This window comes from Phragmites australis, chromosome 8 (assembly GCF_958298935.1).
Source record: "Phragmites australis chromosome 8, lpPhrAust1.1, whole genome shotgun sequence".
In the NCBI taxonomy this organism is placed as follows: domain Eukaryota; kingdom Viridiplantae; phylum Streptophyta; class Magnoliopsida; order Poales; family Poaceae; genus Phragmites; species Phragmites australis.
In genome coordinates this window covers 4,261,588-4,275,013 of record NC_084928.1, presented here as the reverse complement: position 1 = coordinate 4,275,013, position 13,426 = coordinate 4,261,588, and the positions used below count along the sequence as shown (strand labels likewise).

Below are 13,426 nucleotides of genomic sequence, written 5' to 3'. Positions count from 1 at the left end.
AATTTCCCAACAATTAATCTCAATTTTGAGCTTTCAATATTAATTAAAAGAGTGGTCGAATGCGGTCGTCGGTTTGTTTATAAATATTTTGACATGCTTCAATGTATAATTTGAACTACCATCTTCTTACTAAGATATATTTATAAAATCTAATAAATTAATAAGATTATAAAAGTATTCTTCAAGACAAATTTACCTATATGATTTTTTATGTTTTCAAATTAAATATTTTAAAATTTATTGATAACTAAAGTTTCTAAATTTTAATTGAATCTTATCAAAAAATTCAAAATATTTCTGACCGGGGGGAGTGCTAGTACAAAACAAACACCCGTTCGATTTTCAAGCCGACAAAATTATGTGAGGGCATGCGTGTACTTTGAAGCGGATTAAATCTAAGTGTGAGCTAATGCTCGCAAACATGAAACGTGTAGCGCGGCTCCCATTGCTCGAAACGGAGTCGATACATATTGCACGTGCACTTATTGCACTTATCACTGATGAAAAACAAGAGCATCTCCACGTGTTGCTCAATGAACAAAACGAAGAGCACTTCCACTCCGAAGAGAGAGAGAGAGAGAGCATTTCCACGTGTCGCTCATTCTCGGTCGGCACATGATCATCGCTATTCGCCAGCTCTTTTCTTATGTACTAGTTGCTAAAAAAATTCTTGCCATTGGAAAAACACCACCTAAAAAGTACCATGTAGCCATGATTGTGAGGTCCATAAACCATAAGGACGATGAGAGTGGCCAATGGGATTCTCGAGGAGCTCAGAGTTCATCCCTCAACTTTGTCCCAAGGCCGAGCTCACCGGGGTTTGAACCCGAGTGTCGCACCTCCCCGAGTAAGAAGGGCCCTATTAAAAAAAAACTTTTCCTTTAGCCTCAAATTAGTTTCGGATCCAATGTGAAGCACCACATGGCGTGCGTAGTCAGCGATGAGTCACTAGAGTTTTGCGGTGGTTGTGTGCGCATATGAGAAATGTCAGTTATACTTCTCATGTAGCCCGCACCGAACCCATCTATTTCAACCTGCTTTGTCTCTCCTGCCCCTTCCGTCTCCATAGCGGTCTCATGTCATGCGTTCTGAGCGCAGGATGAGTGTGAGGAACGAGGAACTGAGTGCAAGTCCGGTACGCAGCCTGTGGGTTCCAATGGCATGGAAGTGGAGGTAAGGTATTTGCCAAATTTGAGTTAGGATTGGGGAATGAGGGATCAATTGGTGTCGAGATTGTTTTGTTTTCCAAATGATCTTTTGAATTTGCTTTGATTTTGACTGAATTTTGTAGCTTAGTCGATTACTCCAAGAACATAGAGAGGGCAAGGTGGCTAAGATAGGGCTAAGATGCTGCTATGGCCTATACCCAGTCTTGGCTTGCAACTGGTCTTGCTTAGATGCAGGAAGGAGGTTCTTGGCATGCTCCCAAGTCGAGCAGCCATGCGTTTTCAAGTACTAGATAGACCTAGAATTTCAAGTACTAAGAAAAGATGAACGGGTTGTGAGCCTGATCGGACTAACGGAGAAAAATAAGGGCAAAAGAGACAGCGATGACTCACCAAAGGGCGCTCACCGCTGACTAGGCACACCTATGGCGCTCCACATCGGATCAGAGACTAGTTGAGGAACGAAATTAAGATCCTGTTTGTTTACTCTAGATTGTGAATTCTGCAAACAAACGGTTAGATTCTGGAAGTGGATTTTGCAAACAAACGGTTAGATTCTGGAAGTAAATTCTGCAAATATATTCCTGGATTATGACATAATCCACAATCCACTCAAGTTAACCTTCTACAATTCACAATACAAAATCCAAAATCTAGAATCTAGAACAAAACAAACAGGGCCTAAACCTTGGCGCAAAGTTGAGGAACGAAAATGGCTAATCCTCCCAAATTAAAAGGCTGGCCAGCAAAAAGTCCGGGTTCCATTACGGCCGGAAATAGCTACCCAACCCATTCCCTGCCCGGCAAGAATGTTGGGCCAAGCCAACAACATTTCTCGCCCAGAATGAGCCTAGTTCATCTTGGACTGCCCATTGGCTGCCTCTCCAGCTCATAAGTGATATCGGGCCAATTCTGGCCATGCTGCCATTGGCCCGCGTTTTGGTTATCAGAACCTTCTGATTTTGATCGATGGCTCGTACAGATGAAAGAAGAAGGCACTAGTGTTTGCATAAAAGCAGAGATCTGAATTAGTTTGAATATCAATAAAAAAATTCTAAAAATTTTATACCGGGAATATGGGAATACATATTTATATTTGATCCCTCACTTAATCAAAATTGTACTAATTCCAAAAACTGTTCATACTATCATTATATTTTAGCAATAAAATATAAATTGATTCTCCCATCACCGCTTTCCCCTACTCTCCTCCTATGTAATAAAAATCTCTAAAATTTAAATGATCTATCTACTTTTTTCATCCACTCTCGTCATTCATTCTCTCCACCTTGTTACTAACTACATATAGGTGACATATTTTACTAATAAAAATAAATTAATAAATTATAAGGGAGATTAACGGATAATCTCCTCATTTATTGGATCCCATCTGAAATCAAATTATGATATCACTCTTGACGTATTTTTTCAACGGTGCTCCTATGGTGTATCCGTATCTTTATATCTTGAGTTTGTGCTTGATGTTACCGCGTCTAATATTTATGTTTTCGTTGTAACGCATATGCACTTAACTAGTTATAGTATAACGACGAGTGGTTGCACTTTTTCTGTTCATATGAAGGAAATGAATATGTGATTTAAAAAAAAAGTATATACCCTTTACTAAAACTATATGACAGTGTTGTGGCTATGGGTGGATCTCCGGGGCAGGGGCCTTCAGCTCCACCACCCGGGCACACTTACAGCCCCACTACCTCCAGGCACATTTCACAGCCCTCCTCCCCCTACATAATTCTTGGGCATAGAAGACGATGAAGAAGAGGAGAAGAGGAGAAGAAGAAAGAAGAAGAAAGAAGAAGAAAATAGGAGGGGAAGGAGATGAAGTGGCAAAGCTCCTGCTTCTGTGCTCTAGATAATTCACTGACAGTGATGAAAATGGTTACAAAAGAGGGTAAATCAGCCGCTTTAAGGTTATCAACCTAATATTTTCGGAGTCCTTATGTGAGGAATTACAAATCCTGTCTGTCTTCTGGGTTTGGAGAAGTACCGATTTTCAAGAAAAATGCTAAGTACTTTTGCAATGGCAATTGGAATGATATTAAGTCCCGAGGAATTCGAAAGTGTACAAAACGTAAACGTAGGTACGAGGCCTGTAAGCATTGAAGCCCATCCCACTCTTCTTGTTCATTAGAAGCCCACTACATCGAAAGCCCATTCCACCCCCTGCTCGCCCCCGATATAAACCCGCACGGCCTCCATTTCGCCGAATCCTCCGATCCAAGGGTTTCGTCGCGCCGCCTCCGCCTCCGCCGCCGCCGCCGACGCCGCAGCCATGGTACGTATCGCCGACCTGTATGCTCACGCTCTCGAATCCATGGGCTACGCTTTTAGTGTTTCGCTGACCCGACGCTTCTTTCCGTCGCATCGCGTCCCCTCGCAGCCGTCGCACAAGACCTTCCGGATCAAGAAGAAGCTGGCCAAGAAGATGCGCCAGAACCGACCCATTCCCTACTGGATCCGCATGCGCACCGACAACACCATCAGGTTCGTCGATCTCGACTCTCCTAGTCGCTTCGTCATCTCGCGGTTTCGATCTCCGATTGGGCTTGTCCGTGTGTCAGGTACAACGCGAAGCGCAGGCACTGGCGCCGCACCAAGCTCGGGTTCTGAGCGAGGGATGAGGTGCAGGGCGACGATGCTTGGGGAGGCTAGGGTTTTACGAGTTGCGTGATGCTTCCATGTCCCCGCAAGCTAGGAAGTGATTCGGGGATGCTCTTGTTAAGATTTTGCTTGTGTTAAAGGGATTATCAAGTTGTGCTTGTAGCGTACTGAGGATATTATGTTTTGCTGATCACTGAAGAACCAGCTTTTGTTCTGCTGAAGTTTACTTACCTGCAGTGGCTTAATCAGTTGATCTCTAGCAAATCATTTCGATATCCTGATTTAGTTGTCTGAGTGTTGTGCTAATCCATTCCTGGCATGTTGTTCTGATATTAACTAGGAGCTGCCTAGTGTGGCTCACTGGTGATTTGGTAGGACATTGGCCTGCTAGTTTTGTAGTGGTCTTGGCTTCCGTTGAGTGACCAGCTGTAGGCTTGCGCGATTCCTTGGGCAGTACTAGTATTATGCGCAAAAAAGAGTTATCTTGCCTTTTGCTGTCAGATTTTGGCCCAAGAATAGAGCAAACAGTTGTGCTGACAGTTTCATTGCTACCAGAACTTTAAGAATATTTGTTGCTGATTTTTTTGTTATCCTAGCAGCATTCCTACTGGTGTAGGGTTTTTATGGTCCATATTACTAGAAGGATACTCGACATTATAGTGTCAATGCACAGATGCTTGTAGTTCTTTCAAGTTTCAACTATAACCTAAAAGTTATTAGGCTGAGTAGCCTTGGTGTTGTATTGTCCGCCATTGGAATTGTGACTGTGGGAAGATCAGAGTCTCATGAAAGTTGAGTTGCTTCATTGATTTGTAGTTTTGTGAGTTGTGGCACTGGCAGGCCCATTTATGAAGAACCTTGATCTGAACATGCTGTTGATTGTAACAGGAAGCATAAGTATTTTGGATCTAGATTTAATGGCAAGGAAGTGTTCTGGACTCATGGGTTTTGCTACAATTTTGTGTAAGCTATTGAAATTGTATTATTGTTAGTGCAAGAAGATATTTTGCACGAACAAATGTGGTGAGAGCGTATTCATAGTACCAAGAGGGAGGAACATTAAATATGTTGATGGTAAAAAAGGTCGGTAGTCATCTATATTTATAGTATCTGCAGAGTGAAATATACAAATATGTCTCTACAGAGATGATATAAATATAGCCATGTTGTATGTGTATAGATGACATGGGTCTAGGTGAGATGCACTTACTCTTAATCGAAAGATACTCTCTAATACGACAATATTGTGGTGCAAGTGGCTGAGGTGTGGTGCATGACTGGTTATTTATTACGACATCATACTGTCAAGATATCAGAATGACCTTTATTTGTGCTTAGATGTTTGGATGGTCTCTACTTGCACCCTATTAAATGTAAGTCACTTCCTTGTAGGTGGAGAATGACGGGTGGGTCACCTTTAGTTGATCTTCTTTTAAGGTCTGACGACTCACTCTCGGGGCTTTGAAAAGCTTGCCCAGACTTTGGAGGGTATGGGCTTCGAAAGGCTAGGGTTTTAGAGGGTTTCAAAGCCTGATGATCTGCAAAGCCTCTAGTGACACATTTGTCCGCAAGCGCGGGTTGGTGGGTCTAGGAGTGTTGGGGGTTCTTAATGACGACCCTCAACAGGAGCCTCTTGCGAGGACGGTCAGCAAAGCTGCTAGTCCCATGGTTTTTTTAGCAGGGCCCCTAGCGGTCTCTGGCTGTGCAGTCGATGGCTTGTAGCTCTTTGTCTTCACGCAAATCGTTTGGAAGGTCCCACCTAGCTGGTTTGGAATTTGATCGTCCGACAACTCCTGTGAATGGGGTATTAAATGCGACTTGCGGTTAGCAGGCAGTGGCGCCTTGTTAGGTGATAAGGGGGCACGTGGCGCCTCGTCGTAAGAGGGTCGTGGGGAGCGGTTCTACTCCTACATGATTGTGGCCTCATGGGTGAAAGGATGGGGGCGTGCATGAGTTTCCTCAGGAGTAAAGAACCCCCCTTATCTTTATGAGGGTCTCGACCAAGCGGTGGTTTTGCTCAGCACCTTGTTCTTACCTTTGTCTGCATCCACGTCCGCCTGTGTGTTCTATCGCAACGCTTACAGCCTCCACCGTTGTTCAGCGTTCCTCGCCACCTCCTTGGGGCCCTCATGGCCAGTTCCAGCGCTCGAGGCAGGGTCGACATGTCGTCGATGGGTGGGGTCGATGAGGCACACGGGGCGATCGGTACACAGGTGGCGCCGATACCTCTGCCACTTCGGGGGTCGTCACCGGGCATGGAGCTCCGCCGTGCTAGCAAGAAGTATCCCCAGCAGACCAGCGTGCTAGAGGAATCCATTATTGACGACGTCGCGCTTGATCAGATGGTTGAGGAGGAGAAGATCCCTTCCAGATCTGTCGTACGGGCTCCGGGGGGAGAGGAGATTTCAGAGCCTCGGGGTCATCAGACCATGGTGTTCGAGGCCTTCCTTAACGCGAGTCTTTGTTTTCCGGTTGTGTTGCTCCTTGATGAGGTGCTTTGCTACTTCTTCGTGGAGCTTTCGCAGCTCCACGCTAACGCTATCGCTCGCATGTCCATCTTCGAATGGGCCATGCGAGTGGAGGGGTGTGAAGGAAGAGTGAACCTTTTTGCCGCCATCCATTATGCGAGCTATCAACCGAAGATACGGATGGCGGATGGGGTGATGAAGGCCCTCAGCTTCAGCAACGTCAACTTCCAGATGCAGTCGAAGTATCACGACCTGTTTTCAGCGAAATCCATCAATGGTCGGTGGTACACTGGGTGGTCGGAGTGGTGGTTTTACTATGATGTCGGCTTCGGGTCCCCCCTTCGCTCCACAAACCATGACATCGAGTACGTCTCGACTCCAGTGACCGACATCTCGAATGCCCAGCTTGCTGTGCGGTTCATGCTCCTCCAATGGGTGCCCTAGAGGATGAGCATGTGTGATCTTGATGAGGAGTTCACCATACTGCGTGTCTGACCCCTTCGGGCAGACTAGAATTATGTCTTCGAATAAGGTGGGGAGGAGGAGGTGAATGTGTACTTCGGGCCCACCATCATTTCAGGTGAGTCCTCCCCGTTGTTTTAGTTTTGAATCCGCAGATGTGAAATACCTCTCCTTTCTTCTTTTTTTCTTCCAGAGGATTGCCTTCAGTTGGAGCGAGCGGCCGAGGTCACGGAAGTGTTCTTCGGTCTGCCTATTGTCGCGGAGCGAGACCAACGTGTAGGTTTGGTCAGGGGCTAGGAGCGGTACACCGCATCTGCCGCTATCTCGGGACAGATGCTTCGGTGTGGTTAAACCTGCTGGAGCCCAAGGTTACTGGGAAGCGAGGGCGCACAACTTCTGGTGCCACGACCTTCGTGATTCCTGCGAACCCACTCCGGGCCTGGTCTCCATCTGCCTCTAAGGGCTCGCAGACCAACTCGATGGCTAAGTCGTCCGGAGCGCCGCTAGACGATACGAAGCGTCAAACGTGGGCCGGGAGCACAGGTGGCCTGGCCGAAGATGAGGCCCAACCCGAAGGAGGCGACTAGGGAAAGGAATCGATTCTTTCGAACCTCGCCGACCATGGCCAGAGCTGAAGAGGGGGTGTGGCGTACCTGGATTTTGATTGGGGGTTCGTCGACTCAGATGATGAGGACTGTAACATCCTGAGTTTTAGTATTATAGAAAATCGCACAATTCACTCCTACTTGCATGCCACAACCGTCACGTAGGCCATACCTTCAAGATGATAGAGGGTCCAATGTTGCTCTGGCACGGAGGCTAGGGCTTCGAGATGCCAGAGGGTCCAATGTTGCTCTGGCACAGAGGCTAGGCCTTCAAGATGCCAGATGGTCCATGTTCGTGCAGGCATGGAGGCTAGTTAGGCCTTCAAGATGCCGGTGGGTCTATAGTGTTCTGACACATAGGCTAGGCCTTAAAGATGTCAGAACATCCATACCCCTCCGGCTCGATGACGGAGGGAATTTTGAAGAAGAATATAACTCTATGTAGGTTTGTATGTATTGTTATGAGTGAATCACTAATTTGCGGTAGAGACCCTTCCTAGCTCAGTTGAGTATCCCCAGCATGCGTCAACCTAAGGCTATTTTGCAGGCCATGTAAAAGGCCAAAGGTTAACTGCCATGTTGGAACTGGATCGGAGGGGTGGATGGTATGTTGTACCTTATATGGGTAGGGTCTCTTCGGGGAGTCCTGAGCTAGTGGCCCCCCGGATGGTCCAGCGGCTGGACTCCTACAACATGGTACTTGCGGTGGGTCTTTGCGTTCCAACTATGCTCTAGAGGGGTCCCTTGTATGTCTGCCAGACGGTAGGAGCTAGGCCTGTTGGACTTGAGGACCAGGTAGGGGCCTTCTCATTTGTTGCACAGTTTTTCTAGAGCTAGGGCGTGTTGAAGCACTAGGTCTCTAGGTTCGAAGCTTCGTGGTATGACCTTAGGATTGTATTAGGTCTTGGTTCCGGTGATGTAGTGGTTGAGATTCCGAACAGTGTGGAGCCACGTGCCTTCTGAGAGGTCAAGGGAGAGCTCTCTTTTCGTTGTAGTCTACGGTAGGTGTACCTAGAGTGAGTGTCCTTTCATCTCAGTTGGAGTCATAGCTTCGTCACCGAATAGGAGTCGAAAGGTGGTGAAGCATGTGGGTCGCGTGACCGTGGTTCAGAGGGACCACAAGACTTTTGGAAGTTCCTCAACCCAAAGGCCTCTAGCCAGGCCTACCAGGCAGCGATTCAAGCCTGAGAGAATGTTGCCATTGGTGCGCTCGACGACGCCGTTGGACTGAGGATGACGAACGGTGGCGAAGCACAGTTCGATGCCGAGTCCGGTATGGAATTCTCTGAAAGGTCCAGAGTCGAATTGCATTCCGTTGTCGACCGTGAGTTGTCGTGGAACGCCGAAGTGGCAAATTATGTTTTTCCAAAAGAAGCTCTGGACATTCATCGATGTGATTGCCGTGAGGGGCTCGGCCTCGACCTATTTTGAGAAGTACCCCAATGCTACTACCGCGTACCAAAGGTTGCCCTTGACGCGAGTGAACGGTCCGATGAGATCCATTCCCTAGTGCGCCAGAGGCCAGACGAGGGCGATTTGCTATAGTGAAGCCAGGGGTCGGTGGCTCCGGCACCCCATCCATTAGCATCCTTGGCAAGTGTAGTCAAACTTCTCCTCATTGGACATAACCATGGGCCAGTAGAGCCCCTGGCGTAGTGCATTGCCAGCCAGGGCGCGAGGCGCTAGGTGATCACCGCAGAGTCCTTCGTGAATTTCTCGGAGGAGGTCGACCCCTTTTTTTTCTTAGTGACACAGCGGAGGAGAGGAGCACAGACCCTCGCTTTATAAAGTGTGTCGTCTACCAGGAGATATCCCCTGGCGTGGTTTTTAATGCGATGGAGCACGATGGGGTCGTCCAGCTCCTCTGCTCCGTTTAAAAAGGAAAGGAGGGGGACCCTTCAGTCTGGGGCTCCGATAGGAATAACAACATCTGTCGTCTTATCTGGGGTGTCAGTTGCTGGCCGGTGGAGGACCTCAAATAAGGCGCCTAATGGCATGTCTCCATTCCCAGCAGCAACTTTTGCCAGGACATCTGACTGTTCATTGTCTGTTTGTGGAATGCTTCGTACTGATATACCACGGAACAACCCTTGGGCCTTGTGGATGGCCTCAAGGTATCAAACTAGGTCCGGATGTCGAACCTAAAAGCTCTTGTCTACATGCCCCGCGATGACTTGAGAGCCGGTCTGGACAATGATTCTGGTGGCTCCTAAGGCTCGAGCCTTCTGGAGACCCAAGAGGATGGCTTCATACTCAGCAATGTTGTTGGTTGTCTTGAACTGTAAGCAGATGGTGAACTTGGCTTGTTGGTCCATAGGGAAGATGAGGACCACCCCGGCCCCTGCGCCAGCGGAGCCATACGCTCTGTCAGTGTATATTATCCACACATCTTGAGTAGGATTCGTGGGAGGTCCAGTGGGCGCTAACGTCCATTAGGCGATGAAGTTGACTAATACCTGCGACTTGATGGCCGTCTGGGCCTCCGATTGTGAAACATGTCGCCAACCAGGTATGAGGTTGGCACAGTAATGTCGTGGGCGAGGAAGTTGTGCTGGAGCTTGTGTGAGGCCATCAGGAGGGCATATTCAATCTTCTCAAGCTTGGTGTAGTGTGTCCTAGCCCCCGCTAGGGCCTCCTACACATAGTACACGGCTCACTATACAAAACGACCTTTGTTGTCCTCCTTCTGTATTTGCGCAACACTTATAGTGACGGCAGAGTCGGATAAGTACAGAAGGAGCCCTTCATCGGGAAGGGGTATCGCAAGCGACTTGAGGTTAGAAAGGTGGGTCTTGAGGGTCTCAAAAGCGGCTTGGCACTCCGGGGTCCATTTGAAAGGCTCAGAGCCCCCCAGCGTTTTGAAAAATGGAAGGTCATGCTCAGCGGATTTGGCGAGGAAACAACTAAGTGCTACAAGGTGCCCGGCTAGGCGTTGGACTTCCTTCGTATTGGTGGGGGGTGACATTTCCGTGATGACACGAATCTTGCTAGGGTTGGCCTCGATGCCCCTTCAGGAGATGAGATATCCCAACAGCCTGCCAACCTTGGTGCCAAATACGCACTTCTTAGGATTAAGTCGCACGCCTGTAGCTCGGAGGATGTCAAATGTTTCTTGGAGGTTAGTGACGTGGTCGGCCTCGAGCTTGCTCTTTATGATAATGTCGTCGACGTAAGCCTCGATGTTGCGGCCTAATTACTGCTCCAGAATCTTGTGTACCAAGCGGCAGAAGGTGGCTCCGGCGTTTCGGAGGACAAAGGGCATCTGAACGTAGCAGTATACCCCGAAAGGGGTGATGAAGCTAGTCTTGCTCTCATCCTCCGTAGCCATCCACACCTAGTGGTATCCAGAGTATGCGTCTAGGAAGCTCAGCAACTCACAGCTGGCGGTAGAATCTACCAGTTGATCGATGCGAGGAATAAGGTATGGATCTCGGGGGCAAACTTTGTTAAGTGAGGTAAAGTCGACACACATTCGCCATTTCCCACTGTGTTTCTTTACCAGGATAGGGTTCAAGAGCCACTCGGAGTGTATGACCTCTCGGACGACGCTGACCTTCAAAAGCTTCTGGACTTCCTCCTTTGCGGCCTTCGTCCTCTTAGGGGAGAGTTTACGGAGCCCCTAGCGCATCGGCCTGGCCTTCGGATCAACTCGGAGGGCATGCTCGATGATGCAGCGGTCAACCCCAGGGAAGTCCTGCGGGGACCATGCAAAGGCATCTAGGATACCTCACAGTGTGGTCAGGAGCTGGGCTTCCCGCTTCTGACTGAGTCTGCCCCTATTTGGAAGGTTCGGTCGGGCTGGTCTGAACAAGCAGGAAGAAATTTCACATTCCCATCCGCTCGTGGTTTCGGAGGGCCACTGTGCCTGGGGTATGCCAAAGGGGGGGGTCCTCCGAGATTTCTGTGGCCCTGTTATAGATGTGTCTTCCATTGAGAGGGGCAGGGTGCCCGTACTCAATGTGCCTTGCCAAGTCTTGGTCGCTGTGGGTGGAGATTAGCCCTTAGGGTCCGGGCACCTTTAGGCAAAGATAGTTGTGATGGGGGACAGCTTCGAATTTGTTCAGAGTCCCCCGTCCCAGGATGACGTGATAAGCGTTGGGTACATCCACAACGTTGAAGGTGATAACTTTGGTCCGCGCAGCGGGGCCCTTGTCGAAGACGACCGGGAGCTCTATTTGGCCTAGGGCGTCAAGTGGAGCCCCGTTGAATCTTTGCAAGGGCCTATGGGCCAGGGAAAGCCGACTCCGCGGGATATGGAGCTGGTCGAAGGTGTGTACAAAGAGGAGGTCCGTCGAACTGCCTCCATCGACTAGTACCTTCCAGACCTCAACTTCTACAATGCTGACTGAGATGACCAAGGCATCAGAGTGGGGGAACTTCACCCCCTCAGAGTTATCAGAGGTGAACGTTACAGTGGCGTCGGCCCGTCCAGGGGAATGGTGATGGATACTGGTTACCCCAACATGATTCACCCCCCCCCCCTATGCGTAGTCTCGCCACTATTGATTTAAGGAGAAGCCAGAGCTTCCTCCCTCGATTATAGCGAGCACCACCTACCTGGCTATGCCCCCCTCTGGGATGTATTGGTCCGTAGGTGGTGGAGATGGAGACGGTAGAGCTAGCTGAGAAGGGTTCTGCAAGGCCAAGTGATCAACCTGGTGAGCCGTTGCTGATCCACAGCCTTTGGGTCGCTCGCTGTCATCCCTCTCAACTATTGCATAAGATGCCTGCCTCCCGAGGTACTCCTCTCGGAAGGTTGTGAGGGTATGGCAATCTTCAATGCTATGTCCACGTTCGGCCCCATGTAGAGTGCACCAGTGCCCTTCCTCAGGGTACTGGCCCGGGGCATGGTATCGTACAGGGAAGGCTTTGGGGCGCCCCCGGTCGCGACCCTTAGAACGGGGCGGGTTCGGAGCCCCCTGGCCCGGGTTGATGTTGAGGTTGTCGCGGCGCTGTCACAGTCGTCCCTTATGGCCTCCGGAGCCGTTAGCCTCTTCGGAGCCCCTTTTCGCCAATAGGGGAGGAGCATGGGAAGACCATGCTTGCGAGGTGGACTTCTCGTGAACAATGGTGTGGGTCGTGGTGGCTTGTGCAAGCCCCTGACGGAGCCGCTCCTCCTCCGCGTGTGCATGCTCCTCAAACTTGCACAAGAGGGCCTCCACTGATCGCACCGGGTGCCGGTTCAGCCGATCGTAGAGGAAGCCATCGACCAGACCCTGAGTTATTGTGTCGATGATCGATGAGTCTGAGATGCTCTTAATCTGGGACTTGGTTCGAGAAAACCTCCGAAAATAATCTCATAGGGTCTCGCCTGACTGTTGTTTAACGTTGAACAGGCTTTCGGAGGTCACCGGCTCGATGAAGATACCCTGGAAGTTGTTGCAGAAGAGGTCTCGGAGCTGGGCCCATGCGTAAACAATCCCGGGCTCCAGCGTCTAGAATCATCGAAGGGTTACCCCTTCCAGGGCGAGGGGGTAACACTTGGTCATGGCGGCCTGTCCACCTCCGCTGGCTTCTAGAGCGAGGGCGTATGAGCGAACAAACTCATCTGAGTCTGAGTCGCCCATAAACTTAGGCAACTTCGGAGTCCGGAAGCCCTCCGAGAAAGGTGCGACCTGCAGGTCCGCCTACAGGGGAGAGTTGTGATTTTGTTCTAGGGCCTCGCGATGACGAATCCAAGGCTCCGAAAACTGCGCACTGACTGCAGGGGGTGCCTGGTGGCTATGGGCTGTGGGGATGAAGCCCTCGTCAGTCCCTGAAGCCAGGGTCGTGATGGCGCTAGCTGTTAAGGGAGCGGCGATGGTCCCGTGGGCAGGTTGCTGTGCTACCCACAGGGCCGTTTGCAGATCCTCCAGCTGAGTCTGGAGGGCCGCAACGCGTGACTATTGCTCGGTAAAGGCGGTGTTCACAGCGATGGTGCCGGCTACAGCCCCTAGGGACGCGACTAGGCCCTCGTTATGCTGCTGCTGCAGGGCCCCAAAGGCGGGCCCCCCCAGCACCAATCATAGCCGTGGTCAAGGCCGAGCTGCTAGTGGCTATCACCAGTGTGGCGTGTGGTCCTTCGCATAGGCGTGAACGGGGCATCAACCTCGTGCGTTGTGGT

At 49.9% G+C, this 13,426-nt stretch overlaps 1 protein-coding gene across 1 annotated transcript; it reads left to right on the top strand.

Moving 5' to 3' along the window:
• Positions 1–3,340: 3,340 nt before the first annotated feature.
• On the top strand, positions 3,341–4,009 carry LOC133926357 (large ribosomal subunit protein eL39). Its single transcript, XM_062372262.1, has 3 exons — positions 3,341–3,462; positions 3,568–3,671; positions 3,749–4,009. The coding sequence occupies exons 1-3, from the start codon at positions 3,460–3,462 to the stop codon at positions 3,795–3,797; spliced, it is 156 nt and encodes a 51-aa protein (XP_062228246.1). The 5' UTR covers positions 3,341–3,459; the 3' UTR covers positions 3,798–4,009.
• The last annotated feature ends 9,417 nt before the right edge of the window (positions 4,010–13,426 follow it).